We start from the raw sequence: 18,755 nt of genomic DNA, 5'->3' as shown, positions 1-18,755 counted from the left end.
TAAATCTGCTACCCGACTACTTACCCATCCTATACAGTATACTCTAACAACTCAAGACATCATATCGAAAAATATGTTTCGTCCTCATCGGCAGTTGCTCCGCCAGCATGCCTTATGTATACCTGCAGTAATCTCAAACTTCTCTAATTCTATGATATGCATCGTGACAATAGATTGCTCATAGCTGTTATGCTAAATTTATGCTGCATGGTTACGATCATGCTGCATGGCAACAAGCATGTAGGGCTGTCATAGCAACGGTACTTATAACAACTGATTCATATGTAGACGACAAGTTTTTGGTGTGACAGAAAGGAAGAAGCGGCAATGCATATCGCCGATTTTACAGGACCCGAAATTTTTTTGTCTTGCTTTTCCTTCTAATATCAACACACACACACACACAAAATGAGCAGACTTGAGAATCTAAACGTCAATATACGCGAACTACTTGCCAATTCACTCGAGCCACGTGATCTCGTCGAATTAGCAACCACGTCGAAACAAATGTGCAACTCTATGATGGACAACAGCGTTTGGAAGAGGTAAATAAACAAATCACGGAAAAGTGAGTCGGGTTGGGGGTGAGGAGAGTTATCTTTCCCCCCAAGTTTAATTTATTTTGACAGATCGTTCTTCTTTTAAATTAGTAAAACCAATAATGACTTTGGCAATCTATTTGAAATTTACGCCATCTTCACGAAATCAGCGGGTTTGGAACTGGCACCTGATTTAGCAACAAAGTTTAGTCAAGAACCTACAAACTGGAAAGAATATTATGCGCAAAAGAACGCCGCCGTCGACAGCGCGGACGACGAAGCTTTAATGACTCAGGCAGAAAAGGAGTATTCGGAAGCACAAGCCTTTCTCAAAACGTTCCAAAGTGACGGCAATGTTTCTGTATTAAGTCGCGTTGCGTCCAAAATGATGTGGATCTTGGGTAAGTAGAAATTGGGAATTTATCTTGAAAAGTATTGATAGTTGACGTCGAGACTAGATGTTTTCCCCACGCATGCTGGATGCTATTATATCCTTGGATTTATCCTATTCGTTCTCAACAGACTTGAAGATGCTTTGATCCCGTTACGTACTGGTCGTCTTGTTGACCCTGGATTCGAACCTATTACTGGTAAGATTATCTCTAGTTTGCTGTATATTGCTGCAGGGATCCAGGGAGAGGGTTCTGTGTATATAATAAGCCTAAATTGCTTTGGCTTCAATTCTTTTAGAACTCCAAGAAGAAATCCAAAGGATATTGCAGGGATATAAAGGATCTCAGGATGAGACACCATTGCTGGAACAGGACACGCTTTCTCGTGAATTGAAGGAAGTGCTCGAGGAGATTTTCCGAAACTTTGATAGAGACCAGGATGGTGCATTGAAACCAGAGGAACTGGATAGCTTTATCTTTACCACCAACGGCTCGCATCCCCCTGCACCTTTCTTGCGACAAATGGGACAACGATTTGGAAGCAATGCACGCGGCTGGCTGACGCGAGACGGATTTTTGGTATGTGATTTTGACAACTAGAATTATAATGCCTTGGATCAAATTCAGATATTTAAGAAAACTAACTAACTTGCGTCATTTCTCTATCAGGCATTTTACCTAGAACAAACCTTAGACGATCCATCAGAAACTCGAAGTGACCTTGGTGTCCATGGATATGACCCCCAAAGTTTAAAAAAACGCATGGAGGAATGATCATAATAAAAACAACTTTTTGCATCATTTTCTCTATACTCTTTGTGTAACAGTACTTTTGGGTTTTGCGTGATGAGCAGAGCACTTCTCTTCCGCCCTTTTCTTTTGAAGTTTATGTGCGTGATAAAAAAACTAAGGCCAAATGGATACCCCACTTGTTTTTTATAACCGGTCTGAATATATAGAAACTGTGAGACTCTGTCCTTTTTTCTATGAAGCAAGGCTCTTGTTTATTCTGAAATCGACCATCTCTAATAAAATGAATCTATTAGGACACGGGCAACAAAGTGTCACGAGCATCTGTGATTTGTGGAAGTCAGAACATTATTCTCGGAGGCAAGGTATGCCCACACACATGCACTGTGTGTACGTTGAATTCATTCGCCAAACACTACAGCCAAACGCTCACGAATGCTCGGACGTTTCCTTTTATTAGACAATTATACAAACGGAATGCGTTATTCGTGGAGATCTTCGACGGACAGGCGGAGGTCATGCCGTCGTTGTTGCGATCGGTCGATACTGTTTACTTTCGCGAGGATCGATTATCCGACCACCATATAAGACATATAAAGGGTAGGTGAAAAAAAATGAAACGAGAGGGGAGGTTTTTGGTAGTCTCTAATACCGTGTTTTCTATTGTAATATAGCATGTTCAGTTATTATCCGATGAAGATAGGCGATCATGTCACAATTGGTGAAGGCAGTATCATTGAAGCTGCTACGATCGGATCGCACGTAACGATAGGAAAGAATTGCATTATTGTAAGGATATTAAAGACTTTGTGCGTGTGCGCGTGAGAAAACAGAAGAAGGGCTGCCAAGTAACATGATCTAATATGCATGGTTGATAGGGTCGATTCGCTATTATAAAAGACTGCTGTTGCATCACTGACAATACAGTTATACCACCTAACACAGTCGTACCTTCGTTCTCCGTATATTCTGGCTCCCCAGGTAAATTAATCTTTTTTTCTGGATGTGACAGTAAGAAATAAACTGACTATGTTGTTTGTTTTAGGAACATATCAAGATGAATTACCCGAATGTACACAAGAGCTCTACGAAAACAAAACTAAAGATTATTATGCAAAATTTACAGCCAAAGATTAAATAATAGTAATCATTGCAAACACGCACAACTTTTACTTTTGCATACACAATTTGCTTTTGTTTGTTTCTATGGGATTTGGAAAATACTTTCCAAGAAGTGGCAAAGAAAAAGAGTCAATTGTGAGATGCCTTATTGCATTTGCTATATCCCTATTATTTCATCTTTCTTCTATTCAACATACATATTATTTCTTTTTCGTTCACTCCTATAATCTGTTATGCTCCGCCTTTTCACCCTACTATGGCTGGTTTGCAATAGTTGGATCAGCATTGTATGGGCTCGTTTGGAAAAGCCGTTCGTTCCCAACACGTACCTGGTCGAATTTGAATCAAAAACGAATGTCACGGATCAACTGACTTCATTCAATATAACACATCGTGTCCGCCATGCATTTGAGCATATGAATGCTGTATCGTTATCCTTTAATACTTCTCAAGACGCTTCTCAGTTTTTCAACGTTGCCAGATCCAAAGTGAAACGAACTTGGCCAGTGGTAAGTCTATTCGATCACAGAAAACTACGTCATGTATCCAGCTAAATCATCCATGTATGATAGACTGCAGTTGCTCGACCCAATGCTAAAGAGTTGCAAGTCGGGAAAAGCCAGTTCCCTAACTTGTTCAGTCACTATCACGCTACGGGTGTGAGCAAAGTCCGTGAAGAATTAGGGTAATAATTACTTACCAAGTAGCTACGATATGCTCGCGAGAGTACGATACTAAACGATTTACAATTTAAAAAACTTAGAATGACGGGCAAAGGGATCAAAGTAGGCATTGTTGATACAGGTAAATGGCGATTTCCAGAAATAAAGCGGAATGCAAGCGCAGTTACTAATATGTAGAGTTTAGGTATCGACTATACTCATCCTGCACTTGGTGGATGCTTTGGTCCAGAGTGTCGTGTTGCGTACGGAAAGGATTTTGTTGGAAACGACTATACTGGCGAAGGTGAACCAATACCCACTTCAGATCCACGCGATTGTAATGGTCATGGAACGCATGTTGCAGGTAAGGAAAAACTCCACTAACAGTATTTGGTACTTACTAGTTCTGCTATTATTAACGGATATTGATATCGAAACAATAGGAATTATTGGCGCGAATGATACCGAGTTCAATTTCACTGGAGTAGCTCCAGATGGTAATAAAAAGACCGCTTCCTTTAAATCAGTAATTGTCTCGTGTTTATTAATACTAAAGCTATTAATATATACTCCTCCAACAGTTATCTTTGGCGCTTATCGCGTATTTGGTTGCGATGGAAGTAGTGCGGACGACGTGATTATGAAAGCCATGGAACAGGCTTACGAGGATGGCATGGATGTGATCAATTTATCCCTGGGCGATATTGGTTGGCCTGATTCCCCATCATCGGTACTTGCTGATATCCTTACTTTGAAAGGAATGATCGTCATTGCTGCAGCAGGAAACGAAGGTGGAAAAGGTATATTTGAAGTCGGCGCACCATCCTTGGGACGAAATGTTGTCTCTGTAGCAAGTACGGATAATACGCAAGCGCTAGCGCATTCAATCCAATTTGGGGATCAAACAATAGGTAAGACGCACTTCTTATACATAAAAAAAGGATCCTGTACCATCATGATGCTCACAGGGGAACAATAACTATATAGGATATGCGACCGCTTCTGGAGACCCATTTCCCATCGATGAAGCTGAAATTGTCACCATATCCGACACATTTTTATCTGAAAATGATGCCTGTGCGCCATTGACAAACATAAACTTGTTGGGAAAAATTGCTTTGATTGGGCGAGGTGGATGCTACTTTTCTGATAAAGTAGGTTCTTTTTTTTTGGCAGCTGATCAAGTCAACAAGATAGATAATAGCAGCTAAATTTTATATAACTGTTCACAGGTGTTAAATGTCCAGTCAGCAGGCGCATTAGGAGCCATTGTATATAATAACGAGCCCGGCTTGATCACGCCGTCAACCATCGAACCTTTCCTTCTTAGCTGCGGCGGTGTATCTAAAGATCACGGCGAGCTGTTATTTAATTATGTCCAAAACAACCCTGGGTCGATATACCGATTTTCAAATGAGGACATTAGCTTTCCAATTGACACTGCAGGTACGATTACGAACGAAGCCTTTTAATCGCTCTGTGAACGACATATTGATACATATTGGGCTTGCTGTGGTTACAGGGACAATGAGTGCCTTCAGCTCTTGGGGACTTGCGCCCGACTTGAGCATCAAACCGGATCTCAGTGCACCTGGAGGTCAAATATATTCAACGTAAGCTGTTGTTAGCTTTTCATATTACGCTGTCTGCATCACTGGGAAAGTATGACTAACGCATACACATCATATCTTGCTGCAGGTTCCCAACAAACCGAGGCAGCTATGCAACATTAAGGTAACACTAACACAATCAAGACATACTCTTCAAACATTGACTATAAATGAATCGATTTTATCCGTTTTACATTATTAGCGGAACAAGCATGGCTAGCCCACATGTCGCAGGGATTGTTGCTTTGCTTCAACAGGCACGAGGAGGCAGTCGAAGCATTAGCGTCAGCGATTTACGATCCGCGCTGATCAGCAGCAGTGTTCCCTTTAACATTTACAACACCACAGCGTTAGATTCTGTCGCCCGGCAAGGTGGCGGGCTAATCGATGCATATCGCGCTCTGCGGATAACTACCAAAGTATCCCCGCAACAGTTGCAGCTCGGTGACCTGGCACATGCCTCGCCCAACAATGAATACACATTTACGATCCATAACAACGGTCGCATGGCTGCCGACTATACCATTACCCACCGTGCATCCGGAACAGCCCAAGGTTACAAGAATAAGGATCTTATTGGTAGTCAAATCCCAATGAAAAAACCAGATTTGCTTCTCGGTCATCAAGTAGAAGCAATCATTGAAAGCATAACACCTGAAAAGGTGACGGTCCCTATTAATGGAGCAAGCAACGTAACTGTTCGTATTAAACCTCCAGAGAACTATACCGTCATGCCGCCATCTATCTATTCTGGATTTTTCGTGGTGACCAAGGACAACGATCCGTACGATATTTTGCATGTTCCATACGCTGGTCTCACATCCACATTAGGCGATCTTCCTGTGCTGTACATTAACGAAACAATGCCAGAGGTGCTTGTAAATCGCGTAGTCGGACCGCTTTCACCTGCTTTAATCAGGCTCCAGTTGATCCATCCCTCACCTTTAGTCCTAGTTACTGCGCTCGACGAATTCGATCGCCCCGTCGGCATCATCCCTGGCGGATATTGGTCTTTTGTGGGCCGACACGATATAGGCAATAACAATGATGCGCTTATGATGACTTGGAATGGTGATATTGCTGCTACCCCTGAGCAAGCCATGGCTGTACAAAGCAAATCATCGTCCACCACAGTCGATCTTGCAGTCAATTATCCAGCACTTTTCCGCGCAATGGACCATCATGACATTGAAACGGAACAGCAAGAAGATCGTGACGGGAGCGATGATACGGCTAATTTGGAGTACCATTCTCAGTCGATTAAGCTTCCAGGCAAGCCTTTGCCAAGAGGAGTGTACAAACTGAAAGTGATGGTTTTGCATGCTTTTGGTGATTATCAAAATATGGCAGACTATGACACATGGACTTCGCAAAGTATATATGTAGCGTAGAGTAATAATAAGGACTCTGGCTATCTGATAATAAAATACCTCGTTGCTCGATATAGAACTTTTACGAAAAGACAGTAAATGTCAGCTTTATTCCGCTACAAGCTACAATACGTGCGCAAATAAAAAGCTCAGAATATTTATCAAGTATCGGTCAATGACAAGTGATTGGTATTCTCCATCAGTTTCATCGCAATCTATTATTTTTTGTTAACTTTCGGAACTCTTAGTTCATTCGAACAGTCATATAATTACAGTGGACCCTAATGGGATCGACGGGACCCTCGTTTTGAAATTACATTACTACAAAAAATGAAAAATGATATACATTAACTGTTGCTACACAATTATCCAGAGTTGATCTCAACAATAATGGCACATCGTTTTTTTTGTAAAGGTCAAAATATTACATGCTACATTTGATGGATCGATACATCGAAATTGACAAATACTTTGTTATTGATGTTGAGGTTATAAAATAACAAGATGTTTAATTTATTGCACTAATAATATTGTTGCGGATACATTTAAAATTGAGAAAGTATGAGAGAGCGTTTTGATTTCATGACGATAATCTAGCCGATAACAATGATCGTGATGTGGGTCATTAAACATGTCTTTATCTGCACCAACACTTGTCGCCGCAGACAGTACCTGGACAGAAGTCTGTAGGTGTAATGCATCTATCGCCTGTTGAATCGCACGGAAGTTGACGAGAGTCAAGCTGTTGGTAACCACCAAGCACGTTCTCTACTTCTCGGATAGCGACAAAGTCATTAACGAGGACCTTTAAAGGGACCAAAGTGGTCTTGAGCATAGAAGAGCTCGAAATACCTTTTGTGGCTTTCAATAATGGTGCGCGTCACCCTAAAAGCAAATTCTGAACCTACTTCACTTCAAGCTTTTTCAGACCACAACAAGCGTTGGCTAGCATATCAAGAACAATATGTCATGTACATATCAGTTTTTTTGAGCTCTGCCTAGAGAAAGTGTATATGGTCATCTCTTTTGGCTAATTTCATATATGAATTCGGGATTTTCTGGAAACTTGCCATGGCGAAAGAAGAGAAGAGGTCTTAAACATTAAGACTACAGCGTCCCATCTTGTAGATTCTTCTGTGTCCAACTTATTTTGGTCCTTGAAAATCGGAGCATCGGGTGAAAATTTTTAGTCTTGTGCGAATTTACGTAGATCAGGTTTTGGCGTTGGTTGCTGCTTCCACATAGTCGAACAGCGCGACCTTTGGCAGTGATGTTCGTCAGTACTGCACCTGCCTTGCTGAGGTCGTAAAAGCACCGACGACGCGTTGCTGCTCATCTTTTAAGAGCTGAAGAAAGCAATCGTAGTTAAGCTCGCTTCGTAGCAGACTTCGTAGCGAGAAGATCTCGGTCTCGTAGGATTTTGAAGCCTCATGACCTTCATTGTCGTCGTCATCATCGTTTCCACCAACAGCATAGTTGAAGCGCTTTTGCAAAGGCAAGAGCTTGCTTCCAGCTGCAAACTTGGACAGACGGTTTGGTCTCTTCAATAGATACATCTCCTTCTTTCTTGAAGATAAAAAACCAAGACGATCGAAAGTTGTACACGATTTCATGCGACTATTGAAACAAGAAGCCGTGCACTGTAAACCGAGGCGCCTACTGACGATCAGCGTTGTAAATAACTCTAATTGCCTGACATTCTAAATTGTTAGAGTATTTTGTTTGCATACGTACAATGCCCACGCAATAGCTTGATAATTCAAAAACTTGATCACGTCTTTGCATCACTAAATTGATGATTTAACTGTTACTTCACAAGACTATAACTTAATAAATCGATGACTTGTTGCTTTTAGGAATCACAGAGGTGATCAAGTTATTGCGTGGGCGCTGTACCGATTTCTTTTTCACCGCTTTCAGTCCACACACCACATAATGACAGGTTTTCTCATCATGTATAAATTTCAGCATAAGAGTAACATACGTGGTAATTGAGGATGCGTATCAGCTATTTGTCCCAGAAACTATCAGAGATAGAAATTTCTAACATGCAATGAACACACGTATACAGTATTTGCTCGATAGGGTGTAATGATACATTCTTCATTGCAAAGAGGTATCGTGCACTCCTTATTCCGAGAAAGTGTTTTTTATAGCTCAACTATGTTTTTTATACATATTTCAAGCTATAAGAAAGCATGTCAAAGCATAAAAAACTCCACAGAAGCTTTTGTACTTACAGATCAAAATCAATCTTTTGTTTGTTTCGACATAACCTTTATATAATCAATGTTAGTGATGTCGTACCGATGCCACTTCTGACACAAACCACGATCTAGGTTCTTGTCACCACACCGTCCGCAGGCGAGCCGAAATCTGGCTTGCTGCTTATTTTAAATTCCGTCGAAAATGCTGGGCTTGAGTGTAGGACAGCTTGGCAACGAGCAATAAAGAACAAAGAAGACCCTTTAATTCGTAAGCGTGCTCTCGCGATTCTCTTTTATTTTGTATACTTATTCAGCTATAGCGAGCCAGGAAAAGCTAGTATTTATAATTGTCATTATCAATTTGGCTTTTAAAAGAATAGTCTTTATACAAAGGCGCGTTAATCTACCTCAATCGTAAAAAAACTGCGAGTTTTACTTTATTATAACTCTCCACCCAAAAATATAAATCACAGAAGGTAAGTTGATCAGATATCATCGATTGATTAGAAGAACAATTTATATTTAGCTCAGTTGAATGAAATTAAATAATTTTGGGTCATGCTCAATTTTGGTTTTCTCAGAGGCGGCCGGACCATTGTCGTATTTGAATCAGTGAACGAGCCAGGAAAATCGTGGAATGTTATCGACCATGGAAGGGCGACCAAAGAGACAAAGTGCAACTGAAAAGAATTATAGAGAAAGAAAGCGGATACGAAAAGAAAGAGAGGTAAATAAACTTTCTTTTTATATATTTAGATCGAAAAATTATTGATGATGTTGTGTGTGGCACTCTTGTCGATAGGGCGATCAACAAACTGGTGATAGCAGTAACAATAACGAACCACAACTATTACCAGACATTGTTCAAGAGCAATGTCGACAGTTATATAAAGCTATCAAGGAGTATCCTGACCCGGATGAGTAAGTGTAAACGTTCACAGAGAGAGAAAAAGGGTTGTATATCCTGAGTCGGCTAATAAGAGATGGTGAATTATAGACCAGAGTACTTTTTGAGCACTCTTTTTGCCCAATTGCCTTCGAAACGACAATATCCAGATTACTTCGAAGTAATTAAAAATCCTATCGCACTATCTAATATCAAGGTAATGCTATTATACGGAAAGAGAGGTTTTATACCATTTATCTGTACACACATCTTGGAATAAGCCTAGTTATTCATTTTAATTTTCCTTGCCTTTAGACTAAAATCGATCAACAAGAATATAAATCTGTTGGTGACTTGAAGGCTGATATTGATCTTATGGTGTCCAATGCCAAAAAATATAATATCAAGGAGTCTCAGGTTTATCAGGATGCCATTAAAATTCATGTACGTGTTGAGAGACATTGGGATGAGTAATGGATAATATATGCGTGTTTTCACTCATAACATGATTCTGCAATATCCTTTATAGAAACTGGTGAAGCACTGGCGTCCAGATGGCCAGGACAAGAGCCACAGCCATAGCAAGAAGAACAGTCCTAAAGAGAAATCATCTTCTGCGACATCCTCCCCTGCAGACGAAAACAAGGGCAAGACAGTGCTCAAATTGCCAGGCGGTGCTTTTGGAATCCGTCAGCAACAACCACCATCGCAACCACAACATCAGCAATTAACATCACCACCGCAACAGCAGCACGTCAAGGCTATCCGTCTGAAAGCGGTCGACAAACAAAGCAAGAAGAGAAGTAAGATGATATACGAAAGGGGCCAAAGAGAAAAGCTATGTATCCTCATTCGTGAAATTTGATAGCCGTTCCTCTGCCAGAGCTTATGGATGCAATCGGTCGATCGGATGGAAAGAAAGCACTCGAGCTATTGGAAACGGATCCTGCTATCAACGTGAACGAGCTAATGGAAGTAGAAATGTTTGGCGATAAGTTCAAGTGGGGTCCTCTGCATGCGGCATGTTATTATGGCGACGTCAAGGTTGTTCAAGCCTTGGTCAATATGGGTGCAAACGTTGAATTGAACGATACTTGGTACTCGGCTACACCACTTGGCTGGGCTGCTTTTGGAGGTTTGTTTTCCAGAGAGAAGCGTGTGCCCAAGAAAAGATATCTTAGGTATCTGATTCATTGCTTACCTTTCTGATAGACAAAGACAAAGTGGCTCGCTTTTTGGTGGAGAAACACAATGCAAACCGCAAGGCAAAGAATATACATAACCAAGTCCCATTCGATGTAGTCACAGACAAGGATGATCCTCGTTGGATCGGTATCTTTAAAGGACCATTCCCTGTAAGTTTTTTCAAGCGTTTTGAACGAAGACGGAGAGGAGCGGAAAATAGATCAAATGGCCACTAAGCGTTCTTGTTCTTAAAACGGTCTTGTAGACAAATCAGCATGATACTAAGAGTCCAGAAGATCGATTCGATGACCAATCCCAACGCTTCAAAACATCCGAAAGTCCAGCTGCAACTATTACTACTGCTACTGAAAGTCCACAACCCCCAGCGAAGAAGCGACGGGGCCGACCACCAAAATCAGAAAAGGAGGAGCCTCGACCAGTAGAAGAAATCGATCTGAGTGATTTCAATGCGGTTGCGTTCCTGAAGGATATTTTCCACTCGATTCAAGTGCATACCGATAACTCGTAAGTTTCTTGCGTATCTCGATACCAACAAAAAAAAGTGAAGTGTAGACACTGAACTTTTCTCTCCTAGTGGACGTTTATATTCCGAGATTTTCGAAGACTTGCCAGATCGTAACGAATACCCCGACTATTACAATGTCATTACGGAGCCTCGATCACTTAATATGATTGAGGTTAGTAGATTAAAACATGCACACACTCGCGGATGACACATTCTTACGTTCACTACATGTATAATTCTATACTCTAGAGCAACATGGTTAATTGTCGATATCCAACACTTGGCGCATGGTTTGACGATATCAAGTTGGTCTTTGATAATGCCATGGAATACAACGAGCCCGGCTCACGCGTATATAGAGACGCAAAACTACTTTTGGTAGATTACAAAACACTGTTTCTCAAAAATATGTGGCATGTATCATGAACCTGTAGTAATCATAATTATGTAATTTGCTTCTTTCAATTAGCGTCTAGTGAACCGTCTAAAAGAAAAGAACTTTGCACGACTGGGAATACCAGAAAAGCAAGAACCTGCCGTAATGAGACTGCCGGTAAACAATGTCCCATACGAAGCTGACGATAAGCGACGACCAGTACCAAAGCGAGCCAGTAGCAAGCCAAGATCACAAACAGAGGAAATCCATGGTGCAACACCGACGCCTGAAACCAACATTAACCGCACGCCAATTGTCACTGCGGCGATACCGATGCAACAAGTACCTCCTCCACCAGTATCAGCAGTTCCTTCGCTACCACCACCACTACCACAACAACAAGTACAAATTCAAGCAGCAATGTTGCCTACCCCACCGCAACCTCTGAACGGTCCTGCACGAATAATCTCTCGTCCGTTCATGAACGCACCCCCAAATGTGGTCAATATATTAGGCGCTATATCAACAAACAGTGCTCAACCTGCGTTCCCAACCCCAGACTTCGTTCCTGTCGCTCCACCAGAGATGATGCCCAATAGCCAACCCCTTATGATGAATGGTCAGCATCCTATTCACATGGGAGAGGATGGATCCCATCTGCCTACTGCGAGCCCTGCATTTCTTGAACTCTTCGGCGTTGACATGCGCGACTGTAAGTTGTCTTCATATAGTTGTTTGTGTAAAAAAATAGGATATACCAATATTAAATGCAAATTATTTATGTAGTACGACCTTTAAAATCGATTCAGTTAGAAACGCCAGACAAATCATTTACTGCAGCACTGGATGGTCATGTGGTTGGTCATAGTTTGACAGTACCCAGCAAGGTGGATGTGATGACGATCAAGCCAGTATTCGAGCAACCGTTGCTTTCCGAACAAAGACGTATATCAGTCGCAGTATTGCAAAACAACGGCCGATTAAACATGCACACGGATCCCACGAACAGCGGAATGCCTAGCTTCCAAAGTGCTCCCTTGATGCGCGGACTCAACACGATCAAGATCACGATTACCGCGAATTTGACCAGAGCACCTGGTGTTATGCCTGAATTCAAAACCCAAATTTACTTTTTATTTGTTACACAGACGTGGTGATCATCTTTGAGTTTCTCGTGCACTTTGTTGATATTTGCTGATAACAAGTAGAAGTGATAAAAACCATCGTGATTAATGGCGGTGTTATATACAATATGTTTTGCTGTTTACTCTGTAAGTGTTACGGTGATTGTGTAAAAGTATTATGCTTCGAACGGATGGCGTGGAGGTGATATGACAGGAGGAGGCATCTCCGATGAGGATATCTTGTCAGAAGAAGAGTTGGGCGACGATGGTTTATAATCGAAGTATCCGTCTGCTGTTGTTTCCGGCTCAGGTGTTGTATGCATGGGTGCGGGCCACCAAAGATCAGATTCATTTTGAAACTTGGCAGTAGCAGCAACCATGGCATCCCTGTGAGCATGCACGAGTCTGTCGATTTGACCGCTAGCTAGACTGTGTCGTTTTCTCAAAGGCGGCAGCATGCTCAGTCGTTGGTGATGATCATCTTGAGTCACTAACGAGCCGGATATAAAAATGTTTGGAATCCGCTGTAAGCGTTTGCTGACAGGCTGACGCGTTCGCAATGGATAAGGAAGGAATGCTAATATATCTGGCTTCGGTTCATGTAAATAATGTCGGATTGTAGTTGGCAGTGGAACGTATAAATTAGGCGTTACGATGGGACACTCTGCGACAGGAACGTAGAGGGCATCTGTGCTACTATATAATCTTTTAGAGTTTATAGAACTAAACAAACGCATCTTCAATTTTCCAACACAAAAGCCTACATACAACTGTAGAAGACAGGTCAGCTACTACGGTGTCTTGGAAATAAATATAATTCCTTACGCACATTACTTATAGGTGATGGTGTACGACTTATTATCGACGATTCTTGCACGATGGAAGCGTTATAATCGTGGCTGTGGCGAGATTCTCGGTCCAGGTCATCAAAGGTTTGTTGAAGCGCTTCGCTTTGTGAGCGTACTTTTTCACTATCACTGTCATGATGCCACGATGTGCTTTTGGGTGATGATGGTGACAGTGACAGTAATTGTTCCTCAACAGCATGGCTGGCGACGGTCGATCTACGCTGTCGTTGATCAATGTTGATGGAATGATGCTCACTGATTGGAGTACCGCCGTCCATTTGTTTGGTAAACTTATATGGTTTTCGGCAAAAGAAAAAGCAATAAATACAAAAATTTGGGTCGATTGATTTCAATGTCGGGTGTTGTGAAACAGAATTTTGCTAGTCGTACAATAATCCATTATTTTCCAAAAACAAGTAAATAGTACATCAAACCCATGTCGCATAATAAACAATAACGAATGACAACCCCGCAATTCTAACGGGAACTTATTTAGAATGATAACAACAAGGTGCGTCTCTTGCCTGTTGGATAAACAATCATTGCCGATGCGAATAAGCCAGCTGCTAATCCCAGTGCAACTGTCAACATTTTGATTGGGAACAACATTTGACTAGTATCTTCCTGATGCAGTAGAGCGTAAGCGCCTTTGACACCTGATTTGTTTTACATCGTAATTTTTTCATGTCAGCGTTTATCTTATGACTTTATCTTGCATAATAGGAGGATAACTTACCAATACTGCCTGGCACGAGCAATGTAATGCCTACTGCCATTGAGATCAGTGGCGGTTCTCCAGTCAGCTTTAAAACAAAGTGGGAATACAAGCCCACAGCAAATGCTGCAGTGCTCTCGACAATGGGTGGGTCTGAAACGATCTTGTTCATAAAATAACAAAGGCAAAAACCAATGATGGCGCCCCCGAGCTGGGCATACGATTGTCTTATAGAAGATCCATAGGACATACCAATCGAGATACTCAGCAGCGGTAACATTGGTATATAAAACCATTGAGAAATTGGGTTCTGACCACATAGATCGTCTGATTGCTCTTCTGGTGGATTGCTGCTGGCGGTGGTAGATTTAAGAGCTTCGGCAATGCTTGTGTATGCCCGGCTGCCGATTTGAAATCCATAAGCAAGTAAAAATGCATAAAACACCGCGTAAATCAAGCGGATAGTTCCGGTAGTCACCCGCCTTGCAGATAGCTCCATCTATTTTTGTCTTTTCTCAATAAGACGGTTTAAACGGGTAAGTGACAATTTTGAAGAATTATTACTTACAACAGCCATTGTCATTGCATATCCGGGCAGCAAATTTAAAACGCCAGAAACGGCGACACTTGTAAAGCAGCAATAAGCATGTAGAGCCTGCGCCAAAGCAGACACAAACACACACGCGGAGATTTCAAACACGCGTCCGTAAATTGGCCGACAGCTCGCAAGCACAAACAACACTGCAACAACAAGACCGAGTATGCCACTCAGTATACAATCGATCCATGATCCATCAAACAGCATGGCACATGCCGTAAAGCTGCTCACAAAGAATGAAAATAAGGTGCCGAGAAATCCCCATGTTGGAGGCGAGTTGGAAACATGTTGTAGTGCCTGAATGCATTGATCCAATACATCGTCGTCCTCGTCGCTGTCGTCATAGCCCTCATTATCGTCATTCCGATGACGATCGTCAACATCTTTCTTGGTGTTGGCTTGCTGTATCAGGCATCTATTCATTATCTGATGAACTTGGCCGATCTTGCCCATATCCAACGACGTGGGTGATTTAATCATTAGCGATTGTTGGTGTTTGTTACCGCCATCTGACATGAACGTGACCAATACTGTTTCTGGTAACAAAGAAAACGAGGCGTTGGTTAAACCCAGGATGCTAGCACTATGCTGTAAAGCTTCTTCCTAGCATATTAATTAGACGTGATATTTAGTTAATAATATCAATCCCAGTTGAATTGTAAATCTTAAAAAAATCGCAAGAGGGGGTTGGCTATTATAACTAACCGCTCGATGGCCAGGGCAGCCGCTTTTTAAAAGACACTCGCCTAAGAGAACGACTAATCTTTCTTTTTTGGCTCTCGTTATTTGATGCGGCATCATTATTCTCGGATATGCTGCAGTTGACGTTGGTCCCGCTGCTGTAGTCTTCGCTGTTGCTGCGATTGTAGCAACACTTTCACCAGTAGCAACTGTAGCAGCTGAGGGTCGAATGGATGCTTTTCTCGTACAAGAGAAGTTAGCAGAAGCAGTAGTAATTGTGGGCGATGTAGATGTTGTGAAAGCGGCGGTGGTGCACTCATCATCCTTAAACTTCGGACGATGCGTCGGCACATACACCAACGGGGAATAGTGGTGTATCAAACTGCGATGTCTGTGGTGATGTGCTCCCATGACTTTATTTTCGACAGCTGCTGCAATTGGAAGATTATTACGGATCGGAATAGTCACCTTGTCGATGGTTTTATTCAAACCGTCTGCTGTGGCATTGTATATCCCAACAAAGCCATGATTATTGCGACGTTCACTTTGGTAAAGGTCACTTCTGCAGCTCGTATAATCAGTCGTCAATGGTGATCGTGGCGCCTTCACTTTATATTATTAAAAACCTTGATGACAAGGAAAGTTGATGCATCATTAGACGCCTTTCAAAATTAATAAAAGTGCGTACCTGTTCTTGTTCTGCTTCTATGAAAGATTCTCTGTTGTTCCAACTTGTGTCGTTGTATGTGGCTTCTTCTGCTGTCGCTGTAACAGATGCATTTGATGCTGTTGTGGGTGTCGTCTGATTGATATCAACCTCAGGATCAGATAATTTTGTTGATGTAGACGTAGATGGAAGGCCTGCTGGATTCTCGTCAGTCAATGTAGCTTGTGATGCAAGACTGGAATATGATGATGATACGCATAAACGTCGATCGGTCATTTTGAACAAGTATGTATATATATGAGTGTAGATGGTGAGTTTTTCAGCTCTATTGTTTGATATATGTTAAGGAAGAGGAAGTATGTGGAAGGAGGAAGAGGAAGATTGCATAACAAGAGCAATCGTTTAGAGTGGGGTAATATAGTTTGCAGTAATAAATAATAAATAGCTGTCACTGCTCTGCTCAACATTTTTCGGCTCTCCTTTTGTTTATTGCCTTTTGCAAACATCAAATAATATTACGTCGTCGGGTAGTATAAGCTAGCTAGGCTCCAGCTGTGTGCATGTGTGTATATTCCTTACTAACGTACGGCAGCTATTATTACTGGTAAGAAAAAAAGAAAAAGAGAAGAGCGAGAGAGATATCACATGCCCCTTTGTTCTTCAGTATTTGCCAAGGAGTACTTTCTTTTGCCGCTTTTCTTGTATCTTCCATCAGATGTACCCCGGTCGCATATGAAATAAGTGCACCTATTGGGGTTTCATATTCAAAAACCAATTGCATGTGTTATACTAACGCAGATCTCCAAACAAAACCTTGTGCTGTATATACTTTTGATCGAAACACTTATAAACTCAGGATTGGCCACGACTTGTGTATATACCGAGGACAGACTTCCGTTTTTTGAATGGAGCAAGAAGGATTATCAGTACAATTAGGAAGTGTATAGTAGAAGAATAAGAGTAAGTCATCATACCTTCCTTCGTCATCTACTTGTACGGCGATTCCACGTTCATAATATTAAGATATCGGGCCGAAGTAAAGGCTTTTTATTAGCCCGATTACCAGGTTCATACCTTCTTATATGTTATTACTATTAATGAAGAGCTAAATTAAGCGATGACGATGATGCTATTTTTGAAACACAAATGTCTGCCATTGTTACCGTGCCTTGTTAAACCACTCCCTAACATCTAACACATAATTTAGTGTCGTCTGCCTGCGCAACAGCAGAATAAAGCGCGCGGGCCTTCGATGCTCTCACGTGGTTGGTTGATGGTTGATAGACATAAAATCGAAGCAGGAAAAAGCCCTCACACAGAGACAGATACACATCTTTCCGGTCACACGAAATAATAGGAGACAGAGAGCATCCATTACTGACAATGTCGCAAAACAAATCCACAGCTTCTGTCAGTAATGGTTCTGGTAGTAAAGATTTAAGTTGTTTACGGTGTCGTAAAAAGAAAGCAAAGTACGTTCTATTGTATTCTTGCCTGTATTAAATTGTGTGCACCAAAGATTATTAAACTATTGCACATATAAATAGATGCTCAAAAACTCGACCAGCATGCACTCGTTGTGCTCGTTCGAATCAACCTGTAAGACGAAAATACCGACTTTCCTTTCGCTCCCCTTCTTTTTTATGATTGTCTTGAATTGACTAAATATTCAATCATTAGTGCGAGTATCCTGATGCACCACCGAATCTCACGGATTTATCCCAGAAAGTGTTGAGCTTGTACGACACGCTACGAGAACTCGAAGATAAATTTATGCTCCAATACGCTGTTCAGGAACAAGAGCAAACCGAACAACTGGCCCGTGCAGGCGAAAAACGACGAAGACGAAGCAGTAGTGGATACAGTAATCCAAAATCGCCACCTGATGATTTACCAAGTATTGAAACCTTGACGCTATTAAACCCAGCAAAACGATCTCGACAGCACTCTTTGCAACGATCCTTGAAAGAAGAACATATGCAACCACCGGAGTATGAGGAACAGGAACAAGAAGACGATCCGTCTTTTATTGCTCAAAAGTCGTTGCCTGGAAACTGGTCCATGTCACTCACGTCTGACGGCTTGTCTTTACACGCGGTAGCACGCAATATGATTGAATTTTCAACGTTTGCCAAAGACTTCTCACATCAACTGCGTAACAATGATCCAGAAAACAAATTGACAAAGAGTTGGGAATGGTACGAGGAGGAAACGATAGCCGAAGACGAAGACGATCCGTTGGATGAAGATGAGTACCTGGTAACGGTACCTGTTTATTCGTTGTCATCGTTACTGGCTAATAATAGTCGTCACCAAAACAACGACAACGACACTTCTGTATATAATAATCACAACAATACTGCTACTACTACTGCTACATTATCGCCGATGATTCCCGATGATGGCGACGATACCCTTTATAATAACCGAATACAACCTGCCCTTGACGATATAATCACCCATTTACGCAAGACATACGATCTACTAGCCATGGACG

The 18,755-nt window shown here is 41.6% G+C and overlaps 9 protein-coding genes across 9 annotated transcripts; 5 read left to right on the top strand and 4 right to left on the bottom strand.

The window, feature by feature from the left end:
* The first annotated feature begins 327 nt into the window (after window positions 1–327).
* Window positions 328–1,760, top strand: BDB00DRAFT_985557 (uncharacterized protein). The gene is made up of 5 exons (XM_053130026.1): window positions 328–545; window positions 651–940; window positions 998–1,129; window positions 1,230–1,510; window positions 1,601–1,760. The coding sequence occupies exons 1-5, from the start codon at window positions 409–411 to the stop codon at window positions 1,703–1,705; spliced, it is 945 nt and encodes a 314-aa protein (XP_052972209.1). The 5' UTR covers window positions 328–408; the 3' UTR covers window positions 1,706–1,760.
* A 42-nt stretch (window positions 1,761–1,802) lies between these two features.
* BDB00DRAFT_864319 (trimeric LpxA-like protein) lies at window positions 1,803–2,996 on the top strand. Its single transcript, XM_053126161.1, has 6 exons — window positions 1,803–1,895; window positions 1,978–2,046; window positions 2,142–2,281; window positions 2,356–2,470; window positions 2,560–2,662; window positions 2,727–2,996. The coding sequence occupies exons 1-6, from the start codon at window positions 1,848–1,850 to the stop codon at window positions 2,816–2,818; spliced, it is 567 nt and encodes a 188-aa protein (XP_052972208.1). The 5' UTR covers window positions 1,803–1,847; the 3' UTR covers window positions 2,819–2,996.
* A 40-nt stretch (window positions 2,997–3,036) lies between these two features.
* BDB00DRAFT_880438 (peptidase S8/S53 domain-containing protein) lies at window positions 3,037–6,466 on the top strand (the record flags this gene model as incomplete). The annotated part of the gene is made up of 11 exons (XM_053127991.1): window positions 3,037–3,312; window positions 3,376–3,488; window positions 3,567–3,607; window positions 3,671–3,829; window positions 3,909–3,962; window positions 4,047–4,376; window positions 4,453–4,619; window positions 4,698–4,911; window positions 4,988–5,078; window positions 5,164–5,199; window positions 5,278–6,466. 11 exons carry the CDS (start codon window positions 3,037–3,039, stop codon window positions 6,464–6,466), a joined length of 2,670 nt encoding a protein of 889 aa, XP_052972207.1.
* Window positions 6,467–7,734: 1,268 nt separating this feature from the next.
* BDB00DRAFT_934561 (uncharacterized protein) lies at window positions 7,735–8,215 on the bottom strand (the record flags this gene model as incomplete). Its single annotated transcript, XM_053129162.1, has 2 exons — window positions 8,180–8,215; window positions 7,735–8,104 (listed from the first exon to the last, which is right to left on the bottom strand). A coding segment is annotated over exon 2 (324 nt), but the record flags the coding sequence as incomplete, so codon positions are not given.
* Window positions 8,216–9,132: 917 nt separating this feature from the next.
* Window positions 9,133–12,854, top strand: BDB00DRAFT_286142 (Bromodomain-containing protein). The gene is made up of 12 exons (XM_053116790.1): window positions 9,133–9,379; window positions 9,455–9,573; window positions 9,650–9,755; window positions 9,854–9,982; window positions 10,068–10,341; window positions 10,407–10,673; window positions 10,757–10,893; window positions 10,989–11,248; window positions 11,319–11,421; window positions 11,499–11,627; window positions 11,719–12,337; window positions 12,412–12,854. The coding sequence occupies exons 1-12, from the start codon at window positions 9,290–9,292 to the stop codon at window positions 12,780–12,782; spliced, it is 2,604 nt and encodes an 867-aa protein (XP_052972205.1). The 5' UTR covers window positions 9,133–9,289; the 3' UTR covers window positions 12,783–12,854.
* Window positions 12,855–12,925: 71 nt separating this feature from the next.
* BDB00DRAFT_934559 (uncharacterized protein) lies at window positions 12,926–13,881 on the bottom strand (the record flags this gene model as incomplete). The annotated part of the gene is made up of 2 exons (XM_053129161.1): window positions 13,575–13,881; window positions 12,926–13,413 (listed from the first exon to the last, which is right to left on the bottom strand). The coding sequence occupies exons 1-2, from the start codon at window positions 13,873–13,875 to the stop codon at window positions 12,926–12,928; spliced, it is 789 nt and encodes a 262-aa protein (XP_052972204.1). The 5' UTR covers window positions 13,876–13,881.
* Window positions 13,864–14,907, bottom strand: BDB00DRAFT_864311 (uncharacterized protein). The gene is made up of 2 exons (XM_053126160.1): window positions 14,334–14,907; window positions 13,864–14,253 (listed from the first exon to the last, which is right to left on the bottom strand). The coding sequence occupies exons 1-2, from the start codon at window positions 14,809–14,811 to the stop codon at window positions 14,090–14,092; spliced, it is 642 nt and encodes a 213-aa protein (XP_052972203.1). The 5' UTR covers window positions 14,812–14,907; the 3' UTR covers window positions 13,864–14,089.
* Window positions 14,812–15,708, bottom strand: BDB00DRAFT_777468 (uncharacterized protein; the record flags this gene model as incomplete). Its single annotated transcript, XM_053120316.1, has 3 exons — window positions 14,812–15,237; window positions 15,292–15,513; window positions 15,616–15,708. The coding sequence occupies 3 exons, from the start codon at window positions 15,706–15,708 to the stop codon at window positions 14,812–14,814; spliced, it is 741 nt and encodes a 246-aa protein (XP_052972202.1).
* A 1,933-nt stretch (window positions 15,709–17,641) lies between these two features.
* BDB00DRAFT_880433 (uncharacterized protein) lies at window positions 17,642–18,603 on the top strand (the record flags this gene model as incomplete). The annotated part of the gene is made up of 4 exons (XM_053127990.1): window positions 17,642–17,730; window positions 17,806–17,857; window positions 17,939–18,517; window positions 18,565–18,603. 4 exons carry the CDS (start codon window positions 17,642–17,644, stop codon window positions 18,601–18,603), a joined length of 759 nt encoding a protein of 252 aa, XP_052972201.1.
* Between the last annotated feature and the right edge of the window lie 152 nt (window positions 18,604–18,755).

The sequence above is a fragment of the Zychaea mexicana genome (assembly GCF_025766255.1).
Source record: "Zychaea mexicana strain RSA 1403 chromosome Unknown BDB00scaffold_249, whole genome shotgun sequence".
NCBI classification, from domain to species: domain Eukaryota; kingdom Fungi; phylum Mucoromycota; class Mucoromycetes; order Mucorales; family Lichtheimiaceae; genus Zychaea; species Zychaea mexicana.
This window is presented reverse-complemented; position numbering and strand designations above follow the sequence as displayed.

Bases quoted from the DNA above. Each gene is read 5' to 3' on its own strand.
- BDB00DRAFT_985557 (XM_053130026.1), top strand. From the start codon at position 409: ATGAGCAGACTTGAGAATCTAAACGTCAATATACGCGAACTACTTGCC. The intron at 941-997 runs GTAAGTAGAAAT...CGTCGAGACTAG, and splicing joins CAAAATGATGTGGATCTTGG to ATGTTTTCCCCACGCATGCT. The intron at 1,511-1,600 runs GTATGTGATTTT...TTTCTCTATCAG, and splicing joins TGACGCGAGACGGATTTTTG to GCATTTTACCTAGAACAAAC.
- BDB00DRAFT_864319 (XM_053126161.1), top strand. From the start codon at position 1,848: ATGGATACCCCACTTGTTTTTTATAACCGGTCTGAATATATAGAAACT. The intron at 1,896-1,977 runs GTGAGACTCTGT...TGAATCTATTAG, and splicing joins GGTCTGAATATATAGAAACT to GACACGGGCAACAAAGTGTC. The intron at 2,282-2,355 runs GTAGGTGAAAAA...ATTGTAATATAG, and splicing joins CCATATAAGACATATAAAGG to CATGTTCAGTTATTATCCGA.
- BDB00DRAFT_286142 (XM_053116790.1), top strand. From the start codon at position 9,290: ATGTTATCGACCATGGAAGGGCGACCAAAGAGACAAAGTGCAACTGAA. The intron at 10,894-10,988 runs GTAAGTTTTTTC...ACGGTCTTGTAG, and splicing joins TCTTTAAAGGACCATTCCCT to ACAAATCAGCATGATACTAA. The intron at 11,628-11,718 runs GTAGATTACAAA...TCTTTCAATTAG, and splicing joins GAGACGCAAAACTACTTTTG to CGTCTAGTGAACCGTCTAAA.
- BDB00DRAFT_864311 (XM_053126160.1), bottom strand. From the start codon at position 14,811: ATGGAGCTATCTGCAAGGCGGGTGACTACCGGAACTATCCGCTTGATT. The intron at 14,254-14,333 runs GTAAGTTATCCT...AAAACAAATCAG, and splicing joins GCTCGTGCCAGGCAGTATTG to GTGTCAAAGGCGCTTACGCT.